General features: G+C 39.9%; 1 protein-coding gene and 1 pseudogene across 3 annotated transcripts in view; one reads left to right on the forward strand and one right to left on the reverse strand.

Annotated features, from left to right (window-relative positions):
• Positions 1-7247: 7247 nt before the first annotated feature.
• On the reverse strand, positions 7248-7724 carry LOC309963875 (ribosomal protein eL22-like; annotated as a pseudogene). Its single transcript has one exon. The product of its transcript is annotated as a ribosomal protein eL22-like (transcript).
• Positions 7725-8728: 1004 nt separating this feature from the next.
• CARNMT1 (carnosine N-methyltransferase 1) overlaps positions 8729-18034 on the forward strand; it is a 40213-nt gene continuing 30907 nt past the window's right edge. The window contains exons 1-3 of one of the 2 annotated variants that reach the window (XM_082842180.1): positions 8729-9049; positions 16472-16667; positions 17511-17674. In XM_082842180.1, the coding sequence (XP_082698306.1) occupies positions 8808-9049; positions 16472-16667; positions 17511-17674 (602 nt within the window). In that variant the 5' untranslated portion in view covers positions 8729-8807. The remainder of the gene's footprint in view (positions 9050-16471; positions 16668-17510; positions 17675-18034) is intronic. The other variant, XM_082842181.1, reaches the window with a different exon arrangement.

The raw sequence follows: 18034 nt of genomic DNA on the forward strand, positions 1-18034 counted from the left end.
GTTGAAGCTGTGTGGTAGTTCTCATTACTATCCTCAGTACTTTGTACATGTTAGAAATTTTCCATAATAAAACTTAAAAAAAAAGTATACAGAAAATAAAATATAGTTACTACACTCCCCTCTTTCCCACCTGGGTTCAGAACAATTGAGCAATAAGACAAAACAGAGGCAGATGGTAGTCCAAATATTCCCTCTTTTACTGATAAAGCCTACCTTGGAGAATATATCTTTACACGAGAGTCAAATGGGCCTCCTAACTCCATGCGGAATTAGACTTACTCATATAGTCATAGCAGTATTGGACCAGGACAGCTTTTCCAGCTGGGAAGGATTTTATGGCATGAGTAACAGAGAAGAAATTGTGCTTACTGTAAGCAGGTTTACTCCCAAGAGGGGCAAAATAAATAAGGCCCGGAGCTGAGTTGAGCACGCCCAGTTTATTCCTCCCAGATGTTCCAATCAGATGAGACACCCCACCTTCTCCAGGCAGAGGAGTAGAGAAAGTCAAGGGGTATTGCTTGACTGAACTCCCTTTTCATAGATGGACAGGTCAAGAGCGGGAAAGAAACATTACCTCCCACCAAAAAACATTGATTTTTCTGGAGATTTTAGTAAGATAATGGAATTCTGCCACTTCCCTAGCCATGATTCCAGCTTGTAAGTTTTCATTTCTTCATCTTCATCTATTGGATGGCTCTAATTCTGCAAAAGAAATTCTTCTATCTTCAGAACTTCAGTTTTCTGCTGTATGACATCATACTCTTATTTTGCCTTTGGCTGAAGGTAAAAAGGCTTTTTTTTTTTTTTCTCTCTAAAAAGACATTAAATCTGAACGTGGACATCACATCCACCACAGATACTTCCTTCTTCTGCAGCCTGATGCCTCCTCCCACCAAGATTTTTTATGTCCATCCAAAATATTACAAGCTTGTTTACAACATATTTTTTATTAAGGCACACTTTTAGTAAAATGCTGATATAAAACTTATGGTATAAAATTTTGTAGAAAAATTAGAAAATTCAGTCATGCAAAATGAAGAAGATAAATGAGCTCATATTCTGCTGGGGAACCAGATATTTTAGCAACTAATTACAAAGGAGTGTGAGGCACTCAGTAACAGAGGAAGGAGAGCCCTGAGATCATAGGGGAAGGAGTGATTGTGGGTGATAAGGTGAGGGGATGGGTGGGGACTTATAGGACATAACTGGAAAGATTGCCTGTGGCCCACTGGGAAGAATGTTATATGTTATGTTAAAGAACTTAGACTTTATTCAATAGGCAGTGGAACGTCACTGCAGGATTTGAATCAGAAGAGCAACATAATCAATTCACTTTAAAAAAAAAAGTATTTATTTATTTATTTACTTATTTTTGGCTGCATCAGGTCTTAGTTGCGGCATGCGGGATCTTTCCTTGCGGCGCGCAGTCTCCAGAGCATGTGGGCTGCGTAGTTGTGGCACGTGGGCTCTCTAGTTGTGGCTTGTGTGCTCAGTAGCTGCGGTGCACAGGTTTAGTTGCCCTGCAGCATGTGGGATCTTAGTTCTCCAACTAGGGATTGAACCTGCGTCCCCTGCATTGGAAGGCGGCTTCTTAACCACTGGACCACCAGGGAAGTCCCTACTCAATTCACTTTTTTTTTTTTTTTTTTCCTAGTACGCGGGCCTCTCACTGCTGTGGCCTCTCCCGTTGCAGAGCACAGGCTCCGGACGCGCAGGCTCAGCGGCCACGGCTCACGGGCCCAGCCGCTCCGCGGCATGTGGGATCTTCCCGGACCGGGGCACAAACCCGTGCCCCCTGCGTCGGCAGGCGGACTCTCAACCACTGCGCCACCAGGGAAGCCCCTCAATTCACTTTTGAAAAAAGAAAACTATTTATTGAGAAAAGAATCATTTGAAGTCTCTCATATACCTGGGGCACTCTCATATGTGAGGGAAATCTGGAGGCTAGCAGATAAGTTAGGAAGTGTTGCAATAGACCAGATTCTTGACCTCAGCCAAGCCCTGCCCCCAATAATTTTTATGTCAGCCTATTTATTAGCAAGTAAAGTACATACAAGGATTCATTTGGCATAGAGCATAGAGTACAGTAAAAGAAACTAAAGCCAAACCTTAATTATATATACATATTAAGTTAGTTATGCTTATAGTGTGGGTATATATTAAATCAGAGAGGATTTGTTCTTTGAGAGGATTTCTGTCACTCCTACTTTCTTTTTTCTGTTTAAACGTGAAGATAAAGGTACTGTTATTTGCCTTCTTAGCAGCAAACTCCCCCCATCCCCACCTAGCTTAGAGTGTTTAGTTTTCTTCTTGGTAAGAGGGGCCTGATAAGTTTAGGCGAAAATAAAAATTCTGATTGTGGGCTTCCCTGGTGGCGCAGTGGTTGGGAGTCCGCCTGCCGATGCAGGGGACACGGGTTCGTGCCCTGGTCCGGGAAGATCCCACATGCCGCGGAGCGGCTGGGCCCGTGAGCCATGGCCGCTGAGCCTGCGCATCCGGAGCCTCTGCTCCGCAACGGGAGAGGCCACAACAGTGAGAGGCCCGCGTACTGCAAAAAAAAAAAAAAAAAAATTATGATTGTATTTCAGGATTATGAAGATGATATTAATTAGTCTAAGGCTGTCCAGGTAATTCTTCATCTGTTGTCTACTGTCATTTTAGAAATGGGAATGTGAAGCACTATGGGAAGTCTGCTGGGTGGCTTCCAGGAAAAGTGTTCCTACTGAAGAAAAGAGACCCATATAGGAGGAAACAGGCTTTCTTTGCTGAATTTGTTGTATCTGGGTGTGATGCCTTGAACTGTGGCAGCCATCTTACGATTGTGAGGGATTAAGCTAGCATGCTGAAAATAGCAGATCCCAAGGATGGGAAGGACTGGGTTGATAATCTGGAGCTGATGTAGCTTGGAACTTCATGGGTTTTTAGATAGTAAATGTCCTTATTATTTAAGCTAGTTTTAGTTGGGTGTTCTGTTCATATCACTGAGAGCAGTCTACCTAATATAGGCTCTCAGAGAGAAAGATACTATGAGACATGTATCTATCATCAGTAAAGGGATTCATATGTGTATGTTCTGTGTTGTTTCTAAAGCAGTGCTTTTCAAATTTTAACGTACCTATCAAACACCTGGGCGTGTTGTTTAAATGCAAATTCAGTAGGTGCGGCCTGAAATACTCCATTTCTAAGAAGCTTCCAGGATTTGTCCATGGTGCTGGAATAGGGTCCACACCTTTGAGCAGCAAATGTAGACCACAGCTATAGCTCATTAAAGGTTAGATAGATGGGAAACCTCCAAGTGACTGACAGAATTTTTAAAGGGAGAGCCAGGAGTCAGGATGAGGTACAATAGTGACTGTTAATTCAAACAGATTAGCCCAATATTATTCCTTATTAATACTGATAATTTCAGAAAAGGTAAGGGGCAGATAGGTGCCAGGGGCAGACAGAAACCAGGACAAGATCTTAGAGACTGCCTCTGCAGAGAATAAGGAAGCAGAAAGTGCCTTTCTTACTTGTAGGAGGTGCTCAGACAAAGCACAAATTCTTGGTACTAGCAGGTCTTTTAGATGACTGTTATAGGCCTTTTGCCTGAAAATATTGTGGTACTCACATCTTCACCACCATAGGTAATTTAAACCACCACCACCAAGATAACCTGTAAAATAAGTGTAAGGAAGTACAAATTTTGATTTTCCTCCACAATGACTACTCTGACACTTTTTTGGGGCGGGGGGGGGGAAGTAATAGATATGTTACTCTTCTTAAATTTTTGGTGGGGGTACATTTGCTTGACTGGTACCCTAAACATGCATGGGTATATGCCAATAGGGTCGGTTGGCCCTGGATTTCTGGACAGGGAAGCATGGAATAATGTCAGTTCAAATGATTCTTTTAACTTGAAATGTTTCCCAACACCAACAAAAAAATGATTTAGAGCTTAGAGGATGGGAAAACTTATTTGCAGGGCTACTTTAGTGCTTCTGGAAAGAAGTAGTGACTCCTAACAGTATGGTAAATAATCTATGACTTATTTTCCCAAGTTTGAGAATAACTATTGAGAGCATTAAAATAATGTGTACACAAAGATTGCAACTGGAAGTGGCTCCTGTGATTAAGAAGATAAAGATTCTCTAGAGGGAAAAAGAGATCATTACAGGAGTCATATCTTTAGTTCCACAGTGAAGAGTATGGTCGTTATTTAAAGACAAATTATGGTATTCTTAGCCTAAATCCAGGTATTAGAACAAAGAATACAAAGGCAAAACTAGCTAGTTCTCAGTCAAAGACAGTACTCATAAAGAGCAGACTTAATAGAGGGATTCCAAGAAGAAAAACTGTAAACCCCAGAATGATAATGATTATAAGGGGACCCTGATATTAAGCTGAAGAAGTCCCTAGCTGCTGTCCCCTTTTTCCATGAGGTGCTTAGATCAACAGCAATTTGAATCTTTGTTGATATAAAAACAAGATATTTAAACATAAAGAGTAAGAAATAGTTTATCTCCATAAACATATTTCTTGAGCAATCTAGTCTCTTGCTTTTCGTAAGTAAAGTATACATACCTTTTCTCGCCCACCTAGAAGGTCAAATTACTGTAAATAACAATTATTTGCAAGGTTTCCAAAAGTAAAAGGACTTCATGAAACTGATGTAAGAATAAACAAGATCAACTTCCATAGAGGCAGTAGATCCAGTGGTTAATAGTATTTTGGGCTTTGTCCACTTGCTTTCAAATCTGGGCTTTACCATGTAGGAGCTGTATGCTTTGATAGCATTACTTAAAGTCTTTAAATTACAGTGGTTTCATCTGTTAAAAAAAAAAAACAGGAATGACAATACTATTTTAAGTACTAAGTTAAAGGCAATGATGTATGTAGTATTTAGCACAGTGCCTGGCACTTGTAAATTCTTGTACTCAATCCATAAACTGGTTTTAGAAAATCTTCACATGCCAGACACTGTGCTGGATGTTGGGGATATGGTCTTGAACAAAACAGATCAATATATGCATCTCGCCCTCAAAGAACTTAAGAGTCTAGTAGGGAAAGCAACTGGTTAAAAGGTAAACCAACATAATATTTAAGTGCCAACTTTCAGTGAGATATCCACTTGGGGAACATGAGGCGAATAGAAATATACTTATGATTAACAGGTGAATAGGCCTGCTGATTTCTAAGCCTTTATTTATAACATTTATTTATTATGAAACAACCTTGAGAATAATGAAGACGTAACTTTGTTGGTAGGACTGGGAAAACTAAGGGATGCTTAGTATGTTTTGGTTATTAATTCTTGGAGTTTAATTGACCTTGGGATGAAAACATTCCCAAACTTTCAGCCCAAAGGGCTCTATTGTTTGGGAAGATTTCTATAGGAGAAACTCATTGCAAAGATGTTAGGAAGAGGAAGTCTTAAGAAAAGTGTTTTAAAACAAGATCAAAAATGTATTCTGAAGAGAAAACATTTATTAAGCTGATATACTAGGCATTTCTTGCTCTTTATCTCATTTATTTCTCCCAATGGCCCTGTAGGAAGGGTAATATTGCATCCATTTTAGAAACAATACAGTCGACACCTCAAGTAACTTTTTTAAACAGGTCACACTTACCAACTGGCAAAGTGAAAATGAGAAGTACATGTTTCCACTAGCTTCTAGCTGCCTTTAGCTCAGTGCAAGAGACATAGGTGGCAACCAACACATTTGCTGGAAAGAATGAATGAATAAATGTACTTTAGCTCTGCTATTTATGTGTCCCTCGGTAAGACAATTTTGCTGAGTCTGTCTTCATTTCTTAAAGGAATATAACAAGACTTACTTCACAGAGTTGAGGTAAGGAACAAATAAGGGGATACAATAGGGGAAAACAATTAAAATATTAAATGTTAGCATGATATATGTCACAAATTATGACATGTATAATTTGTGTGTGCATATGAAAACAGCATTGGTAACAGTTAATATTATGAGAATTTATATATAACTTCCAAACACCAGACTCTAAGAAAAAAGGTACTGGACAGAAAAGTTGGAAGAATAGGCAAGAAATTGATATATTGTGTCTGGGACAGGGATATTGGTGGTTAGGGACAGGGTAAAGAAACTTTACATTTGTAACCCTTTGCATTTTCCTTTTGAATTTTGAACCATGTATTACTGCATTACTATTCAAAAAATAAATAACTTTAAACTTTATAAAAACATTGTATTAAAATGTAACATTAACACAGAATAACCACAGTACTTTTTTTTAGCATTGCCTTATTTCAATTATTAATTTAAATTATGAAAATGAAGCCACTTCATTTTTTTTGAGAATTTAAATATTTTATTATATAAAGTTATACCCAGAATTGTGCTTCATTTTTTCACTATATACTTTAACTCAAGGACATTTCTAAAAGCAGTACATTTTAGAAATCCTGAAAGAAATTCCACTAGCTATAGGCTATTTAACTACTGCTTACAGAAAGTATTTAAAAAAAAACGAGGGCGTACAAATGAACTTATTTACAAAACAGAAGTAGAGTCACAAATGTAGAAAACAAACTTATGGTTACCAGGGGATAAGGGGGGGAGGGATAAATTGGGAGACTGGGACTGACATGTACACACTACTATATATAAAACAGATAACTAATAAGAACCTGCTCTGTAGCACAGGGAACTCTACTCAATATTCTGTAATGGCCTATGTGGGAAAATAATCTTAAAAAAAAAGGAGTGCATACGTGTATAACTGATTCACTTTGCTATACACTCAGAACTAACACAACATTGTAAATCAACTATACTCCAATAAAAATTAAAAAAAAAGTATTAAAGGAAAGCCAGCACCATATAAACAGCATACACTTAAATAAAAGAGATGAATGCTTAACATACAGAGTAATGATTTTTTGTTTTTAAAATAAATGTATTTATTTATTTTTGGCTGTGTTGGGTCTTCGTTGCTGTGCGTGGGCTTTCTCTAGTTGCAGCAAACGAGTGGGGGCCACTCTTCGTTGCGGTGCGCGGGCTTCTCATTTTGGTGGCTTCTCCTGTTGTGGAGCACGGGCTCTAGGTGCATGGGTTTCAGTAGTTGTGGCACACGGGCTCAGTAGTTGTGGCTTGCGGGCTCTAGAGCGCAGGCTCAGTAGTTGTGGCGCACGGGCTTAGTTGCTCCACGGCATGTGGGATCTTCCCAGACTAGGGCTCGAACCTGTGTCCCCAGGTGGATGCTTAACCACTGTGCCACCAGGGAAGCCCCAGAGTAATGTTTTTTATTCACTGATAAACTAAAGGTCCATTTCAAGATGTCTCTCTTGTATACTTCATTTGTTTTATTAGCAAGCAAAGCCCTATAAGGGATGGCTTCATCTAGTCCTCAGACTCGGATCCATCTTCATCTTGACTAATCTGGAAGTAATGAAGTTCGTAAATCTCCTTGTCAGATGCAACCACACGAAGACAATCACGAAGATTTTTCTTTTTAAGGTACTTCTTGGTAAGGTATTTCAAATACCTTTTAGAGAACTGTTTCTCAGAAACAACTGACTTTATTCTTGAAGCGTTCAATGTGAACGACATTCCCAAGATTTCCAGTTTTTCCATTCACTTTAACCTTCTCCCGTAGACACTGTTCAAAATTTCCAGAATTAAAAATTCCATCTTCTACTGGATGTGTAAGTTCCAAATTAAACTTCCAGTTGACTTCTTAGGCTTCTTGTCTTTCTTCGGCGCCATCCTGAAGGCCCGCCGCGCGATCAGAGAGCCACTTCATTTTCAATATGATTATATCTTTTTAACAGAATCCGTGGTCCCTGAGCAAGTTTAATTCTCCTGAATAAAACAATCTTCTTTTACCGTTATTTTGAAAGACTATTTTACTGGATGGTAGAATAAATTGAGTGAAACGAGTTATTTTCTAAGAATAACATCAAATGCAGGTAGGGCAGAGGTTTTATCCACGAGCCCGGAGAGAAATGGGGCGGAAAATGAACGCAGGTAAATAAGAGTTACAGGTTAAGTCTGACACTGCTATGGGCCACCGTTTGATGTTAATGCTGCACCGCGTTACGGCTCCTTTGCGCTTTGGTGGTCTTCCAAAGTGCGAGTACTAGCCAGAGTTAGGTTCCTGAATGTTTCCCGATCTGCTGCCATGACCAGTCCAGGGCTTGGGTTAGGGCTTTCGCTGGCCCCTAAACACTGAAAAGATGACAGTGTCCCTCTACATTTATGCAATTAAAAATAGAAATTCACTTAAGAAATTCATTAAAACAACTTAGGGCGAGCGAATGCAAGACCTTCCTTCTAGACTTTCTGAAATAAAAGTTCCTATTAAATTCATCAAAGCTGAACATTTTTTCTGCATTTCTCCTTTGCTAATGTGTTAGCCTTAGTTCAGCGGCCTGTTCCACCACCCAGCACTCACCGGCTCTCAAGCCCGAACCACGGGGCTGCTCGCAGGTGCCATCCCCAACCTGCCAGGAATCTCCTCCTTCGCCCCACCCATCTGGCCCTTGCCCCCGCCTACTTCACGCGTTGTTGTGACATCAGCGCGCCGTCGCCAAAGGCCGGCAGCAAATGAGCGCAGGTGGCTGCGGCCCTTCGTCGTACTCTCGAATGCGCAAGCGCGGTCGTTCCGGGTGCTCGGAAGACCTGGTGGAGCCAGGCGCTGATGGAGGCCTGAGGGCGGCGGGGGCGGGGCGCGCCGCGAGCTGGGGGCATGTCCACGGCGGGCGCCGTCTAGAGGAGGGCCAAGCAGCCGCCACCACGCTTTCAGTCGCGGCGAGACGCAAGCGAGCCAGGCCGAGGGCCGCGGCGGCGATGCAGCGACGGCGGCGCCCTCCGCCGCCAGTCTCTCAGCTGCCCGAGGGCTGCGGGGGAGGCGGCGGCAGCCGCGGAGGAGGCGGCGGGAACGAGGAGGTGGAAGTGCAGTTCTCCGCTGGGCGTTTGGGCTCCGCCGCGGCGGTTTCTGCGGCGGCGGCCACGCGCAGCACAGAGGAAGAGGAGGAGAGGCTCGAGCGCGAGCACTTCTGGAAGATCATTAATGCCTTCCGCTACTACGGGTAAGGAGCCTGCGGCAGACCCCCGCTCAGCCCGTCGGCGCGCCCGCTGCTTGCGGCTGACCCGTCCGCACCGTGGCGCACGCCGCGCTCGCCCTCCGGTCGCCACGCCTCCGGGGCGTCGGAACCGGGCCGCCTGAGCTGACCTCCGCGTCCCCGAGTCATCTCGCACCACCTTAGCCCCTCCCGGCGCTGCACTCGCGCGTGTCTGCCGCGCCGTCTGTTGCTCAGCCTCTTGTCTTCTGATCTCTGGATCAGATTAGTCCTCTTGCCTTTCCTTCCTCGTTAAAGGTTTGGCTTGAGGCGGGTGAGGGTGACCGGAAAAGTGCTGTAAGAATTTCAGATAGAAGATGGTGGTGGTAAAATCGTCCAGTGCTGGGCATGATTTGTGTGTATTGTCGCTGTCCTGCAAACTGAACAGACGGAGAGCCCAAGTTCACCTACACGTGGGATGCCGTAGGATGTTTTTTTCTCAAACTGTTGTAAGTTCTCGTGAGAGCAGCATTAAGATTTCCGCCCCTCACACACCCCCCACCCTTGGCGCTGCGAAAACACAGCACTTTTGTGATGAGCGAGTGAATGATGCTGCTCAGTGCCTTTAACTGCTGGGTGAAATTAAGATCGGAGATGGTCCGGATGTTCTAAAATTTGCAGAGTTTTTAAGGGGGAAATGAGGGAAAGCACTGTAGGAGCCGCTTTTATGATTTTTTTTCTGCAAATATTTATCGAATTCTTACTGTGGGTTGGGCACAGTGGTAGGACTTTTAAACTTCCTAACTTTCATTTTTCTTGTAGATAAATCGTAAAGTAGCTTAGTCACAAAATTATAATTCCAAGATCTGAAAGGGACTTAAAACAATTGGATTTTCAGGTAAAGAAAGCACTTTTATTCGTGTGAGAGATGAGTACACCGACGGCGATGTTCTGAGTCTGCAGTTGGAATCCGATAGATGTGACCTCCTACTGAAGTAAAACTGTTCCCTTAGATGGGCTCCTGCTGTGCTTTATGCAAATTTTTAAATATTGCTTGACTGACCTCCTCAAGGGCAGGGACAGAGCCTTATTTATTTTTACGTTGCCAGTGCTTGGCATGTTGTTGGAGCTCTATTTTTAATAAATAAGACAAGTAGTAGCAAAGAAGTATATTTGTCATTCCCAAATAGTTTGTCAATTTGTAACTGATGGTTAAACTAGTTTGTTACTATTCTGAATTTTAAAACTTGCTTAATGAAAGCTTAAAGTTACTTCAGACTCTGATTAAATTGGTGACATGAAGTTTTGAAGTTGAGACATCTTGATGAAATAATTTACTAATTAAACTCGGGCATAGGAGCCATGGATTGCATTACTTATGGAGCTCAAAAGGGAATTAGTAACATGGGGATTTGATTTAGTATCAACGGAGTGAGGAAGGCAGACAACTGGAGCATTGAACTTGTTACAAGTATTGTGTCTGGAAGAACCATGCAGCGAGGGGAAGAAGCTGACAATAGATAGCCAGAAGTGTTAGCTGCAGAGAAGTCTGGTATATTTTACTGTTGAAAAATGTAGAAAGAATACTGGGAAATGTCTTGGGACTATTGTGGACTCAGTTAAAATGTGTGTTTGTACGCAGTTCTAATATATTGGGACTAATTTAAAATTGATATTTATGACTGAGTATCAGCTGGGCCTTTTTGTGGGGGAGGGCAGGGGATTTTGACCTGAAACTAGAACCTAAGTGTGGCAATATAGAAAAGGGCACTGTGTGCACGTTCTGGTGGTTGTGATACAATTTCCTATACTCTCCTCCCTCTTCTTTACCAGTTCAGTGTGGGACTGAGGAAAATTTCATTTTTAACAACAATCCTTTTTATTTGCATGTACTCTCTTAATGACAAAATTGAAATCCCTGTACTGAAAATAGTATACAATTAAAAGTATGTTTAGGGGTATGGGAAGGATTGTGTAGCAGAAAACACTGGATTATTACATTCCAACATTTTATAATCTTCTAGACCTGTACTGTCCAATACCATAGCCACTAATCACATCTGGCTGCATTTAAGCTTAAATTACTTAAAATTTAATAAAATTAAAAATTCCTTTCCTCAGTCTCACTAGCTACGTTTCAGATGCTCAGTAGCCACATGCGGCTATCGTCTGCTGTATGGGGCAGTGCAGATGTAAGCCTTTCCATCATTGTAGTAAGTTCTTATGAACAATTCTATTCTAGACTTTTAGCAGATGCTTCCAAATTTCAGACAGTTTGGTTTTACTACTCATTGCCTTTTTGTCAATATATAGGAGATTTAGATAAAGGTCATAAGGCAAGAAATGTCTTTTGATTAATATTTTCTCTTTCCAAGAGAAAAACAAATATCATATATTAACGCATATATGTGGAACCTAGAAAAATGGTACAGATGAACCGGTTTGCAGGGCAGAAATAGAGACACAGATGCAGAGAACAAACGTATGGACACCAAGGGGGGAAAGTAGCAGGGGGGAGTGGTGGTAGAGGGATGAATTGGGAGATTGGGATTGACATGTATACATTAATATGTATTAAATGGATAACTAATAAGAACCTGCTGTATAAAAAAATAAAATTCAAAAAAAAAGAATTCTCTTTCCAGTGGCTTCCAGTCCTGTACTTTCTACAGATTTTGCTTAGATGACATATTCTGACTGAGGTAAAAATGATGATAGCATTGTACTGAATAGCAAAAAATGTTAGCCTTAAAATACTGCTCTTGTTATGAATGGAGATACCTACTCACAGAAGAAATACTACATTTGAAATATCAAACGTCGTCAGAAATGTCCTACTTTTAGAAATAGCAGTTAGGTGAGATCTTAAAAACTGAGATGTAGAGCTCATTTTTACAGGTGAGGGGATATGGTGAGCACCTTGCCTAGGGTTATACGACCAAATTGTGGTAGAGTCTGGCCTGAAATCCAAAGTCATTAACTAAAAATTTACCCTGCATTAGTAAGTAGTGGTACTAGTAAGACAATTTTAACCTTGGGCATTTAATAAATATTTTAAATGGATTGAGCAGACTCTCCTCTGAAAAGGTATGCTTCCGTGTTTGGAATTGTAGAATAGTTCAACAGGTGCAGAGGAATGGGTCTGTGACCTTAGCCCTTGGCTACATCCAGCACTGGACCCACTTTGAGTCAGAGTTGGGGTCACTGCTGAGATCAGTCTTCTAGAGAGAGCTGGAGGTAGGGATACCCTTGAGGAAATGTGGCTGCTGACTCTATTCTCTTCTTAGGTGCCCAAGGATGTAGCCTCTTAATGCTGACTGAGTTCAGAACCAAGGAGAGTCTGAAGGTTGTAAAACATTCCTTTAAATTAAGGTTGGCAAACTTTCTTTAAAGAACCAGGCAATGAACATTTTAAGCTCTGAGAGCTAGGTGGTCTCTGTTAAAACTGTTCAACTGTATGCTTGTGTGAAAGCAACCACAGGCAGTATGCGAAGGAATGAGTATAGCTGTGTTGCAGTAGAACTCTTTACAAAAACAGACAAGTAGCCAGGAGGTCATAACTTGCCCACCACTGTCTTAAAACACATTGATAATGTAAGCATTTACAGAATAGTGAAATTAGCCCCAGTTTTAATAGTATAGTAAGGATTGGACTCTTCTCAACTTTGATAAGACCTCACTTATTTCAAGAGAGTATGTAGATGTATGTTATGGACAGCTTTGCATACCATTAAGTAACCAGGGGTTAAGGGATATGCTGCATCTCATCCTGCTCTGTGTAGTTACATCACTTTCTTTGTTGTGTTTTGTTTTGGTTTGGCTTTTTGTTGTTGTTTTTGGCTGCATTGGGTCTTTCTTGCTGCGTGCGGTCTTTCTCTGGGTGCGGCGAGCGGGGGCCACCCTTCATTGCAATGCGCAGGCTTCTCATTGCGGTGGCTTCTCTTATTGCAGAGCATGGGCTCTAGGTGCGAGGGCTTCAGTAGTTGCACGCCGGCTCAATAGTTGTGGCTCGCAGGCTCCAGAGTGCAGGCTCAGTAGTTGTGGCACACGGTCTTAATTGCTTCACGGCATGTGGGATCTTCCCGGACCAGGGATCAAACCTGTGTCCCCTGCACTGGTCAGCGGCCTCTTTAACCACTGCGCCACCAGGGAAGCCCCATTACATCACTTTTATATGGAATTAACAGAACTTTTATATGGATTGGCTTTTCTGACCAATCCATAACTTACTCAACTCCCCTGCACTTATGGAAATAAGTAGTCTCCAAGGAGAACCAGAAGTGGTGCCGAGGGAGCATAACTGAACATCTATTGATTGCTTTTTACATATGCTGAAATATGGAGTTTAAATAGTGACAAAGATGAGTTTTGTATTTTAGAAGAATTTATCTGATTGGAGGTGGGAGGGGGTTAGGTTGGGGAAAGCATATTTAGGTAGCAGGCCTCTCATTTTATCTTTGGGAGACATAGTGAGGGCCCGAGGTAAAGCATTGGAGGAGGGGGAATATGTAGATAGTTTTATCAAGTAGAATCAAAAGGATTTCAGGCTTTTTGATTGTGTGTGCTATGAGAAGAGGCATTTTAGGATGACTCATTAATTTCTGACTTGAGTGGATGTGTGGTGTACCATTCATCAACATCAGCCATATAGGAAGATGTGTAAGTGTTTTTGGTGGGACGTGTGCTAAATTTAGTTTGGAAATGCTGAGTTTTGAGGCGTGGTGAGAGGGAGTTGGTGGGGTATCCAGTGCCGAGGAATTCTAGGAAAGGATTACTGTGAGACTATTTAACCTGTTGACAGTGAATTGTAAACTGTTGCAACTCTGCTGTTTGCCCACTTTAAGTAGTTACTTAGTGTCATACTCTACTGATAGGAATGTAAATTGGTAAAATCTTTCTGAAAATCAGTTTGTATCAAGAGCTTTAAAAATACTTATCTTTCTGATCTGGTAATTCTTTTGGGAATTTGTGGTAATTTTTTTTTTTTTTCTAAAATGTAGACAGATTTTGAACACAGAATTTCACTGTATAGACAGGTGAAAGTATCTAGATGCCCAATGTTTGGGAAATAGCTAAGTAAATTTTGGTTGCCTAAGATGGGATGATGATGAGCAGCCCTTATAGTCATTTGTCATATAGATATTTGAGAACTTTTTTTCTGACCTGGGAAAATTCTTTCGATAAGGATGAAGAATTACAGGTGTTTCTAAAACTTTAATGTGCATGTGAAGCATTTGGTGATCTTGTTAAAAGGCAGATTACATTTCAGTAGGTCTTGCATGGCACCAGAGATTCTCCATTCCGAACCACTTCCAAGTGATCTGCTGTGGTCTGTACCGCATTTTGACTAGAAAGGTGTTAGATGACTTTGTCTTAAACAGAGAGAAATATGCCAGAAAGTTAGAAGTGGTTGCCTCTAGAAGAGGAATTATTAGGAATTTTTTTCCTCCTGAATACTTTTACTTTTCTTCATTTTTCGTATTTTCACTGTGTACACATTAGTTATATAAATTATGACTATGATAAAAATCATATGACCATGATTTAGGCACTGGGCTAAGTGTGTTGTGTGCTTTATTTTGTTACACTTTCAGTGAAATCCATTAAGTAGGCAGAGGAGTATAATGGTGTCTACCTCGTGGGGTTTTATGGAGATTTTGCAGAATAATTCATTTTAAGTGACTTGGTTTAGTGCCTGACATTTATTAAATCTCAATAAATCATAGCTTCTGTCATCATCATCATTGTTATGTATTTCCTTGTTTTGGCATGTGAGACTGTTGAGCCACAGGGAAAGGAAGTAACTTGCCAAGGGTCACATAAGCGAATAGGTAGCATAACCTGGGTTTCAATCTGGATCTGTTACACTCCAGAGCTCACTGTTGTACTGTCTCCAGGGGGGGAAAAAAGCAAACATTAGTGCAGCCACTGCCTACGTGGTTTCACATTATCCCTAACCACCCCTAGAATACCACCACACGCAATCTTCTAAAAATGTGACCAGGTTTTTGCTTCAGTTTTGTCAAGTTTCTTCAGAACCTCTTTAAATATGACTGTTCAGAAATTATACAGTAATTTGACATATGATAAAATGACAGAATTATTTGGATAAATAGAGAGACTCAGGCAACCAAATGAAAAAGAATATTTTTCATTTCCATTTAATATTGAGTAAATGCTAAAGGACATTTAAAAGAAGCATATGCATTTATGTATTTGTTTATTTGTATATGTAAAATGTAAAGAATGATGTAGTGAACGCGTACCACCCAGTTTACAGAAAGAACATTATCTTATCCTTTTCCCCTCATAGGACATCATTTTCCTGCATTTTCGTTTCCTTACTTTCCTTGTAGTTTCTCTACATATGTTTAGTCCCTACAATATGTTTTGTTTCTGAGTTTTATCCATATTATTGTGTGTAGCTGTATTTATTAACTGTATTCTGTGTATAACTATATTGTATTTTCTTTGTTCAGTCTACTGCTGATAGACTTTTTGGGTTGTTTCCAGATTTTTTGCTTGTTATTTCTTACAGTGCTGTGATGAGACTTATTCATGTGTCATGTGCCCGTTTGCAAGAGTTTCTTGAGTATGTGTCTAGGTGTATGATTGCTTGGTCATAGGGAGTCTGCACATTAAGCTTTACTAGGTAATGCTAAATTTTCTGAAGTGGTTGTACTAATTTACGCACCCACCATCAATCAGTATATAAATATTCTAAATCTTCCGTACTTTTACCAGTATTTCATATAGTCAGGCTTTAAAATTTTGCCCATCTGATTGATGTAAAATGACATTTCATTTTGAGTATAATATTTAACTTTTAAAAATGATGTTCTTTTTAGGTTTTATTTCTTTAAAAAGTCCTCAAAGTGACTGTTAGGGTTATCTGGAAACTTTTGGAATACAAAGTGTGAATATCGTCATGTAAAAAGCTATAGAATTTCAGTTTTTCATTTGTTTACTACTTTTGTAGTATATAAGATCTTTTACAATAGTTAAAAAAATTCAACTTGGCTCTTAATAATTTCAAAACACATTTTGTATATATTCTAAAGTAACTTCAGAGCAGTATTCTGCTACTTGATGGAGAAATCTAAAATTTCTAAAATCAGAGCTGTTCTGCTGAAAATTTTAATTTTGGAAATTGAAATCATAAAAATAAACATGTTGTGCATTAATCCTCTTTATGTTTCCTTTTTTCTCCCTTCTAATTTGTGCAGGTGTTTTAACTATTTGTCTTTTGTTTGGTTGCTTAGAGAGTTTGTAATAAGATGAAAATATACGAAACTTCGTAAATCGATATCCTTTAAGAAACCAAAAGATTGAAAATTGCTGGACAGTATCCAACATTATAAGGAAATAATTGTACAGGAAGAGAAACTTAAAATAAGATTGGCCTCTGGTGAGAATTCTTCGCCAATTTAAAAAACACCTTTCATGTTTTAGCACCAGTATGCATGAGCGAGTGCACCGAACAGAAAGACAATTTCGATCACTCCCAGCTAATCAGCAGAAACTACTTCCGCAGTTTCTTCTTCACTTGGACAAGATCCGGAAATGCGTTGATCATAATCAAGAGATACTACTCACCATTGTGAATGATTGCATACATATGTTTGAAAATAAAGAATATGGAGAAGACGTATGTGCAAGTTTGTTCTATTTGTTTTTATTTTAGGGTTTGACTTCTATATTTTGAGATCTTTATCTTCCTGGATTTCATTTTTATGAAATGAAAGAGTCATTGGCTCTACTTAGAGAATGTTTTCACTTGTATGTTCAGTCATTTTATTAGGTTTAATAGAACAGTATGCCAGAAACTGGATTTGTTCACTGATTTTTTTCCCCTAAAAGTACTAAGATAATTGTGGGCATTTTGATACACTTTTCACATAGTGTTCCGCCTATTGTGGCATATGGAGTTAGTGACTTACATTTTTATCAACAACTTTCCGAGCTGTGTGAAATTAATTTCCCTTGCTAAACATTATCTTCAGAATCTTGCATCTATTGATGTTCATCTTTTACTCTAAAAGATTATTTTCCCTTATAAATCTCAAGGGACTGGAAGTAATAGAAACTGAAGTCCTGTTTTTGTATCCACAGGATAGATACAGTTGGGCCACTCCAGTGTGAGCCTTTCCATGCTGCCCCATCAATGACCTGGAGGCTCTTTCTTTCCTCTCTTAGACGGAGAGAATATTTGGTCTCCATAGCAGCTCAGTTCTGGTCCTCTCTTGAGTAAAGACTGCTTAATTATATGGTGGTTTCATGATTAATGGACCATACTGTATTGAGGGTAGAAGTGAGACCACCAAACTCTTTTCATTTAGAATCTCAAGCTGCACTTGAACCCCGGTCGAGTTGAAAGGCTAGTGACCTACCCTCTAAACCATCTATAAAGCCCCTTAGTAGCATGTTTATTTAATCATATTCAAGATTGATTACTTTCTGAGAAACGAATTGATTTCTGTTTTTTAAACAGGAGAATGGAAAGATTATGCCAGCATCTACATTTGACATGGATAAGTTAAAATCCACATTGAAACAGTTTGTGAGAGACTGGAGTGAAACTGGGAAAGCAGAAAGGGATGCCTGCTACCAGCCAATCATTAAAGAAATTTTAAAAAATTTTCCAAAAGAGAGATGGTAAATAGTATCTTGTTTTTAACCAGTTTCTTTAAGATATGTAAGCACTGAGTTTCTCTAAGAGATATTTCACACTGTTGATTCATTTTTACAAGTTGCTGTGTGACTGTATTTTTTCATGTGTGGGTGTATGCTGTTATATTTGTTCTTGGGTACTTTGTGTGAGATTGCAGTTAGTGTTTTGAATAATTATTGCTCTAGCACTATCGGAAATTACTCTATCTAGAAATTACATAATGAGAAGATTAGATTGAATGTTCATTATCAGCGACATTTTTTTTTATAATTTGCTTTATAGCAGAGCAAAAAGCTGCAAACTATTTTAATTTTCCTCATTATGGCATATTTGTAAACAAGTGA

This window comes from Leucopleurus acutus (assembly GCF_964270905.1).
Source record: "Leucopleurus acutus genome assembly, chromosome: 7".
NCBI lineage: Eukaryota > Metazoa > Chordata > Mammalia > Artiodactyla > Delphinidae > Leucopleurus > Leucopleurus acutus.